The sequence below is a fragment of the Scyliorhinus canicula genome, chromosome 13 (genome assembly GCF_902713615.1).
Source record: "Scyliorhinus canicula chromosome 13, sScyCan1.1, whole genome shotgun sequence".
NCBI classification, from domain to species: Eukaryota; Metazoa; Chordata; class Chondrichthyes; order Carcharhiniformes; family Scyliorhinidae; genus Scyliorhinus; species Scyliorhinus canicula.
Genome location: NC_052158.1, coordinates 82,748,722 through 82,766,496, shown reverse-complemented (window position 1 = coordinate 82,766,496; position 17,775 = coordinate 82,748,722). Strand labels below are relative to the sequence as shown.

The 17,775-nt window shown below is 47.4% G+C and overlaps 1 protein-coding gene across 3 annotated transcripts in view; it reads left to right on the top strand.

Annotated features, from left to right (window-relative positions):
* The window catches only part of LOC119976365 (probable E3 ubiquitin-protein ligase ARI5), a 48,319-nt gene that overhangs the window by 14,660 nt on the left and 15,884 nt on the right, over positions 1 to 17,775 (top strand). For 2 of the 3 annotated variants that reach the window (XM_038816853.1, XM_038816852.1), the window contains exons 2-3: positions 12,806 to 12,903; positions 13,497 to 13,670. In XM_038816853.1, the coding sequence (XP_038672781.1) occupies positions 12,806 to 12,903; positions 13,497 to 13,670 (272 nt within the window). Of the gene's footprint in view, positions 1 to 6,762; positions 7,745 to 12,805; positions 12,904 to 13,496; positions 13,671 to 17,775 lie in introns of those variants that run through there. The other variant, XM_038816850.1, reaches the window with a different exon arrangement.

Genomic DNA, 17,775 nt, shown 5'->3' with positions numbered 1-17,775 from the left:
AGACAGGCATTGATTGACACACAGGATGACCAATGAACACACAGAACACAGCAGCCAATCACCAGACAGGACACGGCCACTATAAAGCCAGAGGGCATTAGTTTTCCCGCTCTCTTGGGATGCAGCCTCTGAGACAGTCAGAGCCCGTGAGCAACAACTAGAACATCCACCATGTGGTAGTAAGATAGTCTGGTCAGGTTAGCCTCAGGTCTCCAGTCAACTCAGCATAGTGTCAACCCACAGTTAAGAGTTCAATAAAATAGAGTTGCATTTCTTTAAGTGTTGGAAGCCTGTCTTTCTCACTGCTACAGTAAACCCAGTCCTCACAGACCCAGCTTACCCAACACATCAAACTGAACTAACTTCCCCCCCCCCCCTATTGTATCTGCTAAACAGTTTAGTTTTCCCCGAAGAACCCGATAAATGGCTGCCACCTTCGAACGAACCCTAACACTGATCCCCTCGGGGCGAACTTGATTTTCTCAGGCATGAGAAACCCAGCCATGTCGCTCACCCATACCCCCGATTTCGGGGCTCTGCCAATAAGGTCCGTCCATGCCAATAAGATCCATCTCCGGGCTACCAAGGAGGCAAAGGCCAAAACGCCAGGCACTCTCGCCCCCTGGACTCCCGGGTTTTCCGACACTCCAAAGATCGCCTCCTCGGGACTCGGTGCCACCCTCTTTTTTTAGCACCGTAGACATGACATCCGCAAATCCCTGCCAGAATCCCCGAAGCTTCGGACATGCCAAAAACATGTGGACATGATTTGCGGGCCTTCCTGCACACCTCAAACACTTGACCTCTACCCCAAAAAAGCTGCTCATCCTGGCCACTGTCATGTGTGCCCGGTGCACCACCTTGAATTGTATCAGGCTGAGCCTAACACATGATGAGGATGTGTTGACTCTGCTCAGAGTATCCTCACACAGACCTGCCTCTAACACATTTCCTAACTCATCTTCCCACTTGCACTTTACATCGCCTATCTGGATTTCCTCCCACTCCATAAGTTCTTAATAAATTTTTGATACCTTCCCCTCCCCAACCCCGTTCTAGAAACTATCTTATCCTGTATCCTCTATGGCAGTAGAAGCGGAAAGGTCGAAACCTGCCTTCGCACAAAATCCCTCACCTGCAGATAACGAAACCCATTCCCTCCCTGGGCAATTCAAACTCCTCTTCCAGGTCCTCCAACAAAAAAAGCTCCCATCAATAAATAAGATCTCTCAGCCTCTCAATGCCTGCTCTGTGCCGCCTCCGAAACCCACCATCTAGCCTCCCTGGGACAAACCGATGATTAGCACAAATTGGAGCCCACACCGATATTCCCTCCACTCCCATATGCTTCCACCACTGCTCCCAAACTCTCAGAGCCGCCACTACCACCGGGCTTGTAGAGTACCGGGCCAGCGAGAATGGCAGAGGTGCCGTTACCAGTGCTTCTAAGCTTGTGCCCGTACAAGACACCGCCTGTACCCGCTCCCACACCAACCCCTCCCCCACTACCCACTTCATGACCATGGCTATATTTGCCACCAGTAATAGTTCCTGAAGTTTGGTCATTCAACTTTTCATTCAAAAAGTCCACCAACTGCTCCATTGACTGTTGGGCTGGTAGGGCCGATCCCTTGTAAGGTACAGACTTTCTCCACCAGTCCTGCACCCTTTTCCTTCAAAATATCCACCTGTTAATCGGAGAAAAGGACCAAAAAGATCGCCTTGAGCGGGAGCTGCCACATGGTCGCCACCGGAAGTCGAAAACGCATCTTTGCTACTAACCTTGCAAGCTACTGGCATCTGATGATCAACGCGCGGTAAAGTTTCAAAGCCTGGGATGGAAGGCATCAAGGAACCTCAACAGTTTCAGATTACTGGTCATGTAGATGAGAATTGGAGATGTTTAAGCAACAGTTTAAACTCTTATGTTGCAGCCCTTGGTCCGCAGACACAGCCTGACGAGAGGCGTATCACGTTACTGCTCACTGTAGCAGGTCCCCAAGCAATTGAAATCTTCAATACTTTGGGATTTGAAAACGAGGCTGACAGCAAAAGCTTTGAAGAAGTGCTTAAACAATTCGATCGCCATTATTCCCCTAATAAAAATGAAACCTTTGAGCACTATATATTCCGTACACGCACCTAGAACGTGGGGGAGGCATTCAATAGGTTCCTCGCTGATTTGCGATTGAAGACGCAGTCGTGCAACTTCAGCACACCCCAGTCATCAATGATATGAGATCAGATTGTTTTCGGAATCTCCAATGATAAAGTGCATGAGAGGCTTCTGCAGGAAATAGATCTGCAACTTGAAAGTGCGGTTCAAATATGTCACACTATAATAATAATAATATAATAATCTTTATTGTCACAGGTAGGCTTACATTAACACTGCAATGAAGTTACTGGAAAAATCCCCTAGTCGCCACATTCCGGCGCCTGTTCGGGTACACAGAGGGAGAATTCAGAATGTTCAAATTACCGAACAGCACGTCTTTCAGGACTTGTGGGTAGTGAGCTTACTGCAAAGCAGCTCATCATGTTGAATCTCCGCCATTTTGGCACAAAGGCAGAAGTGGCAGCAGGTACCATTAGTGTGGTGACGCAGCTGAATAAGAAACGTGCTCCCAGAGCGGGCGGCCATTTTGAGCGGCTGGCCCGATCCTCCATTTTGTGTCCGCGATGTGGCAAACAGCATTTGCCACGGCAATGCCCTGTTTATGGAAAAACACATATCATCTGTAATGGCAGGAATCATTTTGCAACCCAATGTTATTCAAGGAAAAGTCCTGAACAAACAAAGAGTATCAGCGCTATTGATGAAGTGTGCCTGGAGGACACATTCTTTGTAGACATGATCTCCAGCGAACACGAGGAGACTCAAATCATACCAATATGCAGCAATAGTGAATTGAAGGAAGATAATCATAAAGAAATTTGACAATGCCATTAAAGGTAAACGGCACAGTGATAACAGTCAAGCTCAACACTGGTGTGAGGGCAACCTCATCAACCAATCTGATGTAAAAAAAGTTGTGAATTCAACCATAGATAGTTACCAGAGCGGTATTGTTAAGAGATTACAAATTTTGTCGTTAGGAGCATGTGAGCTTGATGTCGATGTCAAAAACAAATTTACATGCTGAAATTTTCTGTGGTAGCAGCGAACCGTGAGTCTTTATTTGGAGTTGAGGCATGTGAGGAGCTACAGCTCGTCCAATGAGTCTATAGTGCAAACAATGCTGCAACAGGCCCTCATTCCTCAGAAGACTCCATACTGAATGATTTCCCTGGAATTTTCCAAGGTTTTGGTATGATACCATATATGTACAAGATTTAATTAAAGGAGGATGTGAAGCCTGTGATTCAGGCGCCAAGACGTGTGCTTGCCCCATTAAGGGATAAACTAAAGGCAGAGCTAGAGAGAATGACTGCCTTGGGTTTCATTAAGCATTTTGAAGCTCCTACCGACTGGGTTAATTCCATGGTCTGTGTAAAGAAGCATAATGGAGACTTAAGAATCTGCATGGATCCAAATGACTTGAATCTCAATATTAAAAGGGAACTCTCCCCTATGTCAAAAGGGAGGAGATAACGTGTGAAATGACAGGAGCAACCTGTTTCAGCAAATTGGACACATCACAAGGCTTGTGGCAACTGAAACTAGATAAAGAAAGCACTAAAATGTGCACGTTCAACACACCCTTCGGGAGATATTGCTTTTTAAGAATGTAATTTGGCATCATCTCGACTTGAGGGATTTCCGGGGGTCCTTGTGTATGTGGATGACATTATTTGGGGGCCGACTTGGGAAGAGCTTGATAAATGGCTTATCAGGGCCCTAAAAATAATAAAAGAAAACGTCAAGTCAGGGTATATAGCATCACCTTCCTGGGAGACAAGCTGTCCGCATAAGGTGTTCAGCCTGATCAAGACAAGACCACCATCATACTGGTGCCAAAGAAGAACCAGGCAATGTGCCTCAATGACTACCGACGGTGGCCCTGACATCAGTCATAATGAAGTGCTTTGAGAGGTTGGTCATGAAGCGCATCAACTCCATACTCCCAGACGCCTTGATCCACTGCAATTCACATACCACTGCAACCGGGCCACAACAGATGCCATCTCCCTGGCCCTACACTCATCCCTAGAGCATCTCGACAACAAGGACTCTTACATCAGACTCCTATTTATTGACTGCAGCTCCGCCTTCAACACCATAATCCCAGCCAAATTCATATCAAAGCTCAAAAACCTGGGACTTGACTCCTCACTCTGCAACTAGATCCTCGACTTTCTGATGACCCACAGACCACAATCAGTAAGAATAAACGACAACACCTTCTCCACAATAGTCCTCAACACCGGGGCCCCGCAAGGCTGTGTACTTAGCCCCCTACTATACTCCCTGTACACACATGACTGCGTGGCAAAATCTGGTTCCATCTACTGGTTTGCTGATGATATGACCATAGTGGGCCGGATCTCGAATAACGATGAGTCAGAATACAGGAGGGAGATAAAGAACCTAGTGGAGTGTTGCAGCGACAACAATCTATCCCCCAATGCCAGCAAAACTAAAGAGCTGGTCATTGACTTCAGGAAGCAAAGTACTGTACACACCCCTGTCAGCATCAATGGGGCCGAGGTAAAGTTGGGTAGCAGTTTCAAATTCCTAGGCGTACACATCACTAAAAATCTGTCCTGGTCCATCCACGTCGATGCTACCACCAACAAAGCACAACAGTGCCTATACTTCCTTTGGAAACTAAGGAAATTTGGCATGTCCACATTAACTCTTTCCAACTTTTACAGATGCACCATAGATAACATCTATCTGGCTGCATCACAGCCTAGTATAGCAACTGCACTGCCCAAGACCGCAAGAAACTTCAGAGATTCGTGAACACAGCCCAGTCCATCACAGGAACCTACCTCCCATCCATAAACTCCATCTACACCTCCTGCTGCCTGGGGAAAGTGGACAGCATAATCAAAGACCCCGCCCACACTCTTCCAACTTCTTCCATCAGGCAGGAGTTACAAAAGTCTGAGAACATGCATAAATAGATTAAAAAAACAGCTTCTTCCCCGCTATTACCCGACTTCTAAATGACCGTCTTATGGACTGACCTCATTAATACTACACTCCCATATGCTTCACCCAATGCTGGTGTTATGTAGTTACATTGTGTACCTTGTGTTGCCCTATTATGTATTTTCTTTTATTCCCTTTTCTTCCCATATACTTAATGATCTGTTGAGCTGCTCGCAGAAAAATACTTTTCACCAGCAGCGTCCCTAGGGTTGCTGGCGCCCCGGGCAAGCTGAACTTCGGCGCCCTTACAAGTGCCAATTTTAAAGGCCTCCAGCGCTGCGCTCCATCACCTTTCCCCGCTGCGGATAGCCTTTTCCTGCTGCCCTCGGCCCCCTCCTCCCACCGAGGACCCTCCGCGCAGCCACTGCCTCACATAGACACTGAGCAGCCGCCAGCGGCTGAACTGGACCAGCTGCTGTTCTCAGAAGCCACTCATCATTTTGTGCTTCTCCAAGCCAGCAAAAGACAACCCTTGCTCCCAGTCTCCAGACCCACAACTGACTCTTAAATGCACTCTGACGTGGTCTAGCAAGCCACTCAGTTAGTACTGTGGATGCCATGGACTGTAGTGGTTCAAGAAGGCAGCTCACCACCTTCGCAAGGACACTTGAGGATGGCTAATTAATGCTGACTGAGTTATAAAGCCCACATCCCTTGATTGAATATTTTTTTTAAAGGCAAAATAAGTCTCCTTTTACACCATCATGTGTACTGTTTCTCCAGTCCCAAATTAACCCTTTCCGCCCTCAACATATACTGCAGGTATCACACAGGACTCTGTCTGTGCAGTCTGAAATGCCTGCATGTCAAAGAATCCAGCAAAATGGATAAATCCCAGTGCTTTTTCTCTATGATTTTTACCCTCCATGAAGAAGTTAATAAACTGTTGTCTCCTTGTGAACAGTGTTCAGTGACTTGCTGGCTTATTGAGCATAGAGAATGCATAGGGGAGGTTGTGGTGTAGGGGTATTTTCAGTGGACTAGTAACCGGAAACCCAGGGTAATGCTCTGGGGACCAAGGTTCAAATCTCGTCACTGCAGATGGTGAAATTTGAATTCAATAAAAAATCTGTAATTAAAAGCCTAATGATGACCATGAAACCATTGTTGTAAAAATAAACCCACCTGGTTCACTAATGTTCCACCTGGTCTGGCCTAAATGTGACTCCAGACCCACAACAACATGGTTACCTCTCAAATGCCCCCTGAAGGGCAATAAATACTGGCCCAGCCCGAGATGCCCACTTGAGTGAATAAAAAAAACTAACTGGAATTGCTTATGTTACCAGAAGCATTTTGAAATTCCAACGGCATAAAAGTTTAGAACAATGGTGATTTCCACTGCTAAAGGCAGTGCAATATATATGACAATTTTTTTCTTCAACAGGTAAACACAGGTAAGTGACCATTTTCCTTTGAAATGCAGTTGTCTTACTGCACCTCTTAGTAAGCCCATCATGTCAGTCATGTGACTGCTCATATGCAGTCTTGCATGGCCTGGACAGTGTATGAGCTGCAGCTGAAAGACATCATTTAGCCAGAGTTTTATAATTCTCTGGAAATACATTTAAAGTAAACTATGAAAGAAAAAGGTTAGGTCCTGCAAATCCTGATATCTTTTCAATACTTTTTCTATCTGAATAGTTAATTTTTTTTTCAAGTGCCCTGGATGTGAAAGTTGTGTGGAACGAAAGGATCTGACAAGCCTCCATGTGAGATGTACAATCTGTAAGGCCGAGAAAGGAAAGAATTATGAATTCTGCTGGCAATGTATGAAGCAATGGAAGGGAAAAGCACGACGCTCTGATCGATGTGACAATGAAGGATGCACCAACATCCAACTGGAAACCTTACGAAACTGTGTTACAAAGGTTATAATGTATGGCAACTGTGGCATTCAAGACTGTCCTAAAATTCGTGCGTGTCCTACATGTGGGATGCTCATAGAGCATAAAGATATGTGCAAATATGTCATATGCACCAGGTGTCATGTAGAATTCTGCTTTGCATGCCTTGAGACTAAAAAAAATTGTAGCAAATCTTCTGGCTCTTTTGCTGCTTGTACTAAACCTGTGGCTCCAAAGCAAACAGATATTCCTGTGTGGAATCGTAATTCAGATTAACCAGAGTTTTTTGCCAAATGGTTTCATTGTGAGTGTTTTATTGAGTTCCAAGACACATTCCAGTTGGGGGTTGTTCGCACTTTTCAAAAGCAGAGGAGGAGCTTAGTTTGATTGACAGATTTCTTAGCTTGCAATAACTAATTATCTTTTATTGAAGTTGTTATTCAATGCCTGTATTATTCTTTCGACAAGGTTAAGAGGTGTGGATTAGAGGTTTCTTCACTGGCTATATTTGATTGACAGTTTTATGAGATTCCAAGACGGGTATTTTTTTCAAAGGGGATGTTTAATGTCTGATTGTTGCCACCTCAGACCTGCATGGGAGGTGGTGGGCCCGATTTCAGCCAACACCAAACTCCCACAAATTACCAGATGACTAGGCTGCTTTTTAGAATTCAGGATCACAACGTCAGAAAATGGCCCAAATCGGGGGCGGCATGGTGGAATAGTGGTGAGCAGGGCTGCCTCACGGCTCCGAGGACCCAGGTTTGATCCCGGCCTTGGGTCACTGTCTGTGTGTTGTTTGCACATTCTCCCTGTGTCTGCGTTAGTCTCACCCCACAACCCAAATATGAGCAGGTTAGGTTAATTGGCCATGCTAAATTGCCCTTCAATTGGAAAAAAAATGAATGGGGTGCTTTAAATTAAAAAAAAAGAAAATGACCCAAATCGTGGTTCCCAATTGATGAAAATATGGCCCAATGTCATTCTTCAGTTCAGTAGGTTTTAATTCTAAAACATGGGTCAGGATTCTCTGATCCTGAGGCTAAGTGTTGATGTCGTCGAAAACGCCATCGCGTCACCATGGCCTCAGGATCAGCAATTCTGGCCGCTACAGGGGGCCAGCACGGCACTGGAGCGGCCCACGCCGCTCCAGCTGCTGATCCTGGCGTCAACTGGGTGCCGCTGGGTCCGCGCATGCACAGTGGCACCGGTGCCAACACGCGCATGCGCAGTGTCTCCCTTTTCCACACCGAACCCTGACGCAACATGGCTTCGGGCTAAAGGGGCCGGCGCGGAAGAAAGGAGACATCCAGCCCGAGAGGCCGGCCCACCGATTGGTGGGACCCGATTGCGGGCCAGGCCACAACGGAGGCACCCCCCCCCCCCCCCCCGGGGTTGATCCCCTCCCTCTCACCCATAGGCTGCCACCGGACCACTCCACACCGAGGTCCCGCCAGCTGAGAGCAGGTGTGAATGGCGCCGGTGGGTCTTGGGTATTTTGCACCGGCCGCTTGGCCCATCCCGGGCCAAGAATCGGCAGAGGGGGCCGCTGGTGCCGCGCCGACCATGCCGGCGCCAATGCCGCCGATTCTCCACATGTCCCGGTGTCGGGGCGGCATGGCGCAATTCGCACTGGTCGCAGCGATTCTCCGGCCCGGCCCCGGGCTGAGAGAATCCCGCCCAAGCTTTTCTCGTTTCAGCCCTGATCTTAACTTCCCAAAGCATGCTGGGTGAATGTCCAGCTTGAATGTCAACAAAGGGCTTCCCTTATGAAACTTACCCCTTTGGGCTAATTATTATTGGAAAGATTTTGATAAGATAATCACACGATGGTAATAAACAATTGTTAGTGGCATTTCATATTGTTAAGAAAACTATTTCATTATGCCTTCATTTCTGAATTGATATGAACAGCAGTATTTGTTCTTCATAATCTCAGTGTAAGTGACAGACATCGAAGCCTTTTTCTTCTCTTTTTATTTCACTTATATATGGATGTCTGTGAAATTTTATACCTGTTATTTACAGCAGTTCAAATCAAGTGGGGTATAATTTTCAACTATTGTTTTGTACTCATGAATGTTTAATAGACTTATGCAAATTTCCACTCCTTGGTGTTTTTAATGCTAAACCATTTAAAATAAAGATTTAATTTTAAACATATTAAAGTGAAGGGGCATGACTTTACAAATATTCCTAAAAATGCTGTCGCTGCATTTTCCTACAGAAGAAGAGTTGAGAACCGGGTTGCTGCTGGAATGGCCAAGGGGGAGCTGGTGTTTGTAGAGGAGGTCAGGGCGGGGTCTGCCGTTGGGAGGAATGAGAAGTGCGGGGGGCGCAGGCACGTGGCTGGCCTAGGAAGGGTTGTGGCTAGTTGGCTGGGATGGGGGGCTGATAGCCCGCTGATCTGGCTGATAACCTGGAACGTAAGAGGCCTGAACGGGCCGGTCAAGCGGGCCCATGTGTTCGCACAGAGCACAGAGTCTCGCTCTATGCGGATGACCTGCTCCTCTACATCTCAGATCCGTAAAGCAGCACGAAAGAGATCATGAAGCTCCTGGGAGAGTTTGAAGCCTTCTCGGTCTACAAGCTCAACCAGAGCAAGAGTGAAGTCTTCCCTGTGAACCCGAGAAGGAGAGGGGCAGAGCTGGAGCGACTACCATGTCATGATGCGCAAACATGCAGATAATGATATGCAGACAGGCAGCTAATGAACATATAGAATAGGACATGACCAATGAGCAGTCAGGACACTCGGGTGGTATCTCACTATAAAAGGGATGAGGCGCTCGCACCCCGTCTCTTTACACTGACCAACATCTACAGAATGAGACAGGGTGTATCCTCAGCATCACACCCCAGCACGTGGCTTAGAGAAAGGCTGGTTCAATTAGATTGAGTTACTACATTTAGATTAGCAGAGAGTCGAACACATTCAGAACTGTATCAAAGGTTCAATAAAACATATTGAATTTACTTCAAAGTCTGGAGCATCTTTTACTCAAAGCTGCATCAAGTTGCAGCCTGTATTATTCCAGAGTACATAAAGCACATACCATTCAAACTGTCCCAGGGAGAGACTTATTTGACGCAATGTCCAAGGTTCTGGGGGTGAGGGTGGAGCTGTGCCCGAGATGGCAGTCTTCGGGGTATCGGACCAGCCAGAATTATTCATGCGGAAGAGTGCCGATGCCCTTGTCTTTGCTTCTCTAATCGCCCGCCGGAGAAACCTGCTTGGCTGGCAATCAGCAGCACCACCCACAGCAAAGCTACAAAGAACAATTACCCATTATCCCCGCTCTTTGTCGCCTGTCACTCAACCAATCCAAGGCAGAAAGATGTCTGCATCATGGCTGCAAGAGCACCAGAAAGACATTGCAGGCAGGAAGACACTCCCAGATACGCGGATAATTGCCTATGAGCCAATGTGGAGGGCCAGGAGAGACTTTCTGAGGCCGAGGGGTGGAAGGAGGAGACCACCACACCTCACCAAAAAGACCTGGGCAGCGGTTGCAGCTGAGATCAGTGAGCATGACCTGGTCTAGCATAGGTAGATACAGTGCCGGAAAAGGTTCAGTGATCTGCGCTTATCAAGGGTGAGTTCTAAGTTGGCATGTTCAGTGTGTGGAACTGAGGAAAGGTGCCATACCTTGGATGCACTTAATTGTGTGAGGATCAGGGAGACTCTGAACACACCTCTGCTCATGTGTGTTAAAGCTGAAGAATAGATATGAAGCCCTGAGGCCATCAAAAGGGCAGCATGGTAGCACAAGTGGATAGCACTGTGGCTTCACAGCACCAGGGTCCCAGGTTCGATTCCCCGCTGGGTCACTGCCTGTGCGGAGTCTGCACGTTCTCCCGTGTCTGCGTGGGTTTCCTCCAGGTGCTCCGGTTGCCTCCCACAGCCCAAAGATGTGCAGGTTAGGTGGATTGGCCATGCTAAATTGCCCTGAGTGTCCAAAAATGTTAGGAGGGGTTATTGGGTTACGGGGATAGGGTGGAAGTGGGTCGGCGCAGACTCGATGAGTCGAATGGCCTCCTTCTGCACTGTATGTTCTAAAAGGTCAGGTTTGCAAAGGGGTTGGGAAAATCCATGTCTTACGGGGCTGAAGGGAGGGTGGGGAACAGGGTGGAGGTGGAAGATTGAGTATTGAATGGAGCTCTGCACTTACAGGAGAAAGGTATCCATAACAACTGCCACTGGTGGTGGGGAGCCGAACATGGCGATTCTCACCAGCCATGACCTGGGACCCTTGAGCTCTAATGTGAGCGAGGAAGAAGGTCCTCAATTCACAGAGCGGCTAGTGTCTCTGTGGAAGGTAAGAGCTCAGTGGCCTGAAGCAAGACAGGTGGGGTGAAAAGAATGTAGGGTCGTTTCATAAGGATTTCAGTGATGCACCAATCACCGAGCCACTGTAATTCCATTGATACCAATACGCTAGGCTGCATATCATGGATATGGATTCTGTGGGATATGACAAATATGACCCAGATTGGGCGATAATGTAAGATGCAGCCGCAGCACTCTCTCAGCACCAATCATCAGCGCAGATACTGACACAACGGTAGACAATAATGCATTGGATCAGTTGGTAATGCACAATGGTGAGGGAACATCATGCTCACTTGAGCAGGCGGTGGAGGCAGCAAGTGCCCAGGGTTCTGGCAGTTGGAGGAGTGCTGGTGATCAGGACCATGCTGAGTCTAAGCAGATGATGAGCCATTGATGGAGTCATCAATAAGGCAGCAAATGCTGGATGGCCAGCAGGATGCACGGGGAGATGTGGCAGAGATCCCTGAGGGTTTGCGTGCCATGGTCTCTGTCATGAAGGAGTCCAAGCCAAGCTTGAGCACTGTGTTGACCTTGTTCTCCGAGTGCACAGCCTCATCCATTGAGAGAGTGTTGACTCTCATGGAGCAGCAACAAAATGAGGACTTCCTGTGGTTGCGTTCGAACCTGCCAGCCCTCACGCAGGCAATGACCTCAGGTGGTACCGCCAATGTGGGAGATGGATCTGCCACCCAGTCTCTCTGATGGATTCCCATCCATTAATGCTGGGCAGGGACTGCCAGACACACCTCTCAATGATGGGTGAGCTGCATGTCATTTCTGTGGACTCCTCTCACAGCACCCCGGATGAGGGCAACCTCTCCTCTGCCTCTCAGCCAGTCACTGTGCTATCCTCAGAGTTCACGGTGACTGAGGAGTGCCCAGCCACGTATCTGAACACACTCTCAGGGGGAGCCTACTCCAGTCCTGCTGGCCAGAGATCGACAGCCAAGGTAATTTATGCCAAGAGTGGGGGGTAGGGCAATCCGGGAAGGGGTCAGGGATGGGGATGTGTTTTTTGAATAGTTACTCTGGAGGTAGAAGTGTTTTTCAGAGTAACTATCAGGGCAACACTGGCAGAACTATCCAAAGTTAGCAATTTGAATCACTTTGGTCAGATGATTCAGCCCAGTCCAAATGGAGTTAATACTTCTGAGCAATTGTTGGGTAAACCCTCATATGGGAATGTCCTAGAGAGAATTCCCAGCACGTCATTGAGATACCCCTTAACTGCGACACTGGGGAACCAGGAGGGTTATGGATTTTTTTTTAAAATTCCAATTCTAAATTTAGCATGACCAATCCACCTACCCTGCACATCTTTGGGTTGTGTGAGTGAAACCCATGCAGACACAGGGAGAATGTTGAAACTCCACACGGACAATGCTGAATTTAGGTTTGAGTCCCATAGAATGAAAGCAGTTAAAAAGCCATGAATATTTTTGCTTTAAAAATGCATCATTTAAATTTGGAGTGTGATACTGTTAGATTATAAGATTGCCTGTAAATGAAAAGTGTCGATTTTAGGAGATGATGATCCAACTGTTCTGAGAGTGCAAATGTCCTGTGGCCATGCTGTTGACCCCAAATCACTCACTGCCTGGTGTCGGAGCCTCATGGATCAGGTCAGTGTGACAGTTTTGCACATATTTTCATCTTTTTTAAAATTGCTTTCTCTATTGGTACACATGATATTTTATGGTAATATTCAACCCTAAATATACGAACTCATGTTCACATACTTATCCTTCAGATAATGACTTCCAGTGTTATCTCAAGCTTGGAGATTCCACAACCACCTCATGACATTTGTCAGTAAAATTCCTATTATGTGGTTTGCAATCACTCAATTAGCTCAGTCAATGTGTATGTTTGAAGCAAAGATTGACAGATTTCTGATTAACAATAAAATAAAGTGTTATGGGGATAGAGAAAGTAAAAGACATTGAAGTGTCCGATCAGCCATGATCATATTGAATGGCAGATCAGGCTTGATGGGCTGAAAGGCCTACCCCTGTCCTGTGTTCCTATCCAGAATACCAAGGGCATCTCTAATTCAGTCCTCACTCCCAGCCTAATATGAACAGTTCCAAGCTGAATGGTTGTTGACACTGAGCTCCATCTCCACCCCATTTACAACACACGCAGTTCTCTCATCATTTAGAGTAAATTTTGTTTTAAATAATACTTTATGGTGCAATTTTAATAACTATTCTAGAATCATTTCACTTTCCACTGCCCTGCTGCAAAGGAAAACAATACACAGAAGTGTAACAAGATATGGTCCTACTTGGAAGTTCGAAGACATGCGTTGTTGGATGATGAGGAGCAGCAATATTTTGAAGAGAGGGTTTCTACACTTGCTGCTGCAAAATACTGTGAATATAAATGGGTAAACAAACCTCTTGTATTTCATATTTAGGGCTGTGATGATATGAAAAGGCATGTTTGTACGTAATGTTATGCATGACCTCCAACCACGAGGTGGCAGTGTAAACCCATCACTTGACTCGGTGGCACGGGAGTTGGGAGTAGGCCGTGCTGGAGGATAGACTCATTTTACAGTATTTCCACAATAGTTAATTAGTGTTAGTAGTTTATTATTTTATTTATCATAGTTATCTTATCAAGTAGTTCTACAATAAATAATTTAAACTAGATGTTCTGTAGTTCATCATTCACTTTGGCCAGTCTACAGAACATGACATGGTACCAGGTTTGATGATTTACTAAGAACTAGAAGATTCTGTATGAGAAAATCTGAACCACTAAAGATAACTTTGAAGGATAAGAAAGAAAATGCATCTTATTTTTTTCAAGTTCCCACTCCAGCAACACCGTCTTCACCAGTGGGGCCCACGCAAACCCCAAGATCAATGCATTAATCTTCCATTAAAAAGCCTTTGGAATGAAGATCGGGAGATTCTGGAACATGAATAAAAACCTTGGGTGAACCGTTACCGTCATAGACTGCATCCGTCCCGCCAATGACAGTGGGAGCACGTCCCACCTCTTAAAATTCCTCTTCATTTGCTCCACTAGTCAAGCCAAATTCAATTTATGTAGCTGCTCCCATCCCCACAACACCTGGATGCCCAGATACCTGAAACTCACCCGCACTATCTTGACCGACAGCTTTGAATAATCTAATTACTTGTAGATGTCCTCGAAAAGTCGGTTCACCCCACCGCGTCTAAGACCCTATTTCCCCTCCAAGCTTTCACCTTTCCGATCTCCCTCGCCGCCTCCTGCTTCCTCAATAGATGTGCCAATATCCTACTCACCTTTTCCCCATACTCATAGACTGCCCCCCTGGCCCACCACAACTGCCCCACTGCCTTACCTGTAGACACCAGCCCAAACACTATCTGGAATTTCTGTCACTCTTTCAACAGCCCAGCCTCCGGGGCCCCCGAATACCTCCTACCAACCTGCAGGATCTTATCCACCAGACTGGCCATCTCTGCCCACTCCTTCTTGTCCCTATATGCCCAGATCAATATAAACTCCCCACTGACCACTGACTTATGCACTTCCCATAGCTTGGCGGTCGAAACCTCACCCATATCATTCAACTCCACGTACCCCGAATAGCGTCCCTCACCCGCTCACACACCTCCCCATCTGCTAATAGTCCCAGGTCTAGCCTCCACTGCGGGTGCTATGCCCCCCCTCCCCCGTCGACTTGCAAGTCCACCCAGTGCGGTATGTGGTCCAATACCACAATCGCTGAATATTCTGATCCGACCACCCCCGCCAGCAGAGTCTTATCCATCACGAAGTAGTCGATACTGGAGTACACCCTGTGTACATGGGAGAAGAACAAAAAATCCTTCACCGAGGTATTCCAAACTTCCATGGGTCCACTTCCCCCATGCACTCCATAAACCCTTTCAGCTCCCTCGCCATTGCCGATACCCTCCAATTTCGGCTCAATAACCGTATTAAAATGCCGCCCCTATTATCAGCCGGTTTGAGACCAGATCCGGAATCTTCCCCAGCACCTGCCTCATGAATTTGATATTGTCCCAGTTTGGGGCATAGACATTCACCAGGACCACTGGCATCCCTTCCAGTTTCCCTTTCACCATCACGAACCTCCACGAATCTGCCACTATATTCCCCATCTCAAATACTACCTGCTTTTTTATTTGGACCTCCACCCCATGCTAACCCTGAATGAAAGATCGGCCCTACCCACCCTTCCCTGGGCCTAGTCTGATCCCCGATCTTCAGGTGCGTTTCCTGTAAAAATTCCACATCTACCCTTCAGCTCCTCAAATGCGCGAACACGAGTGACCGCTTGACCGGCCCATTCAGTCCTCTCACATTCCATGTGATCAGACTGGTTCCCCTCCCCACTGCCAATCAACCATAGTACCTCTTGGGCCAGCCTCCAGCCCGTGTCATGTGACCCTCCAGGCCTGCCCTCAAATGTCCACGGTCACCGACCCCTCTCTTATCGCACTTCAACAGCACTGACAGCAGTCCGCCCACTGCAGAAAAACAACAATCCCAACACCTTCTAACACTCCAACCACCTGCTCACCCCTCATTGTGCTCATGTGAATTAGCCTGTCCAGCTATCCTGGCAGCCCCTGGGGGGGAAGTACTCCCCACAACGTTATCGCCAGGGCAAACAATCACAGGCATCGCTTTCACTTATTTTGAAGCGGGATAAGGTGAGTTGTGGGTTGGACAGGCCAATCTCGCAGTTGAATTTGGATGCGAAATTGCTGTCAAAGATTATGGCCATGCGCATAGAGGATTGTGTTCCAGGGGTAATGGGGAGGACCAGACAGGATTTGTGAAAGGACAACACCTGATGTCCAACAGGGCAGCACGCTAGCATGGTGGTTAGCATAAATGCTTCACAGCTCCAGGGTCCCAGGTTCGATACCCGGCTGGGTCACTGTCTGTGCGGAGTCTGCACGTCCTCCCCGTGTGTGCGTGGGTTTCCTCCGGGTGCTCCGGTTTCCTCCCACAGTCCAAAGATGTGCGGGTTAGGTGAATTGGCCATGCTAAATTGCCCGTAGTGTCCTAAAAAGTAAGGTTAAGGGGGGGGGTTGTTGAGTTACGGGTATAGGGTGGATACGTGGGTTGAGTAGGGTGATCATTGCTCGGCACAACATTGAGGGCCGAAGGGCCTGTTCTGTGCTGTACTGTTCTATGTTCTATTAGGTGGCTCCTAAATGCAATAATAATGCCTGCGGAGGGGCCGAGGTGGAGGTGGTGGTAGCCATGGATGCAGAAAAGGCTTTGATGGTGTGGAGTGGAAGTACCTGTGGGATGTCTTGCAGAGGTTTGGATTCAGGCAGGGATTTGTGGATTGGGTCCAGTTGCTATATCAGGCACCGGTGGCGAATGTAAGGACCAACCAGGTTCGATCAGAGTATTTTAGTCTGTGCAGGGAGACAAGGCAGGGGTGTCCACTCTCCCCACTACTGTCTGCCCTTGCCATAGAGCCTTTGGCAATGGTGCTGAGGGCATTGAACATTTGGCGCGGGATGGGGGGAAATTGGGTCTCACTTTACGCGGATGATTTACTCCTTTATATAACAGACCCAGGGGGAAATCGCAGGAATTATGGGAATACTGGAGGAATTTGGCCGTTTCTCAGGTTACAAACTGAATGTGGGCAAGAGCGAGGTCTTGGATTGGATTGGATTTGTTTATTGTCACGTATACCGAGGTACAGTGAAAAGTATTTTTATGCAACCAGCTCAACAGATCATTCAGTACATGGGAAGAAAAGGGAATTTAAAAAAATACATAATAGGGCAACACAAGGTATAGAATGTAACTACCGTCATCATAAGCACGGGCATCGGATGAAGCATACAGGGTGTAGTGTTGATGAGGTCAGTCCATAAGAGGGTCATTTAGGAGTCTGGTAACAGCGAGGAAGAAGCTGTTTTTGAGTCTGTTCATGCATGTTCTCAGACTTCTGTATCTCCTGCCCAATGGACTAAGTTGGAAGAGTGTGTAAGCCGGGTGGGAGGGATCCTTGATTATGCTGCCCGCTTTCCCCAGGCAGCGGGAGGTGTAGATGGAATCAATGGATGGGAGGCAGGTTTGTGTGATGGACTGGGCAGTATTCACGACTCTCTGAAGTTCCTTGCAGTCCTGGGCTGAGCAGTTGCCATACCAGGCTGTGATGCAGCCCGATAGGATGCTTTCTATTGTGCATCTGTAAAAGTTGGTAAGGGTTAATGTGGACATGCCGAATTTCCTTAGTTTCATGAAGAAATATAGGCGCTGTTGTGCTTTCTTGTTGGTAGCATCAACGTGGGTGGGTTTTTGGAGATGTGCACCCCTAGGATTTTGAAACTGCTAACCATCTCCACCTCGGCCCCGTTGATGCTGACAGGGGTGTGTACAGTACTTTGCTTCCTGAAGTCAATGACCACCACTTTAGTTTTGCTGGCATTGAGGGAGAGATTGTTGTCGCTGCACCACTCCACTAGGTTCTCTATCTCCCTCCTGTATTCCGACTC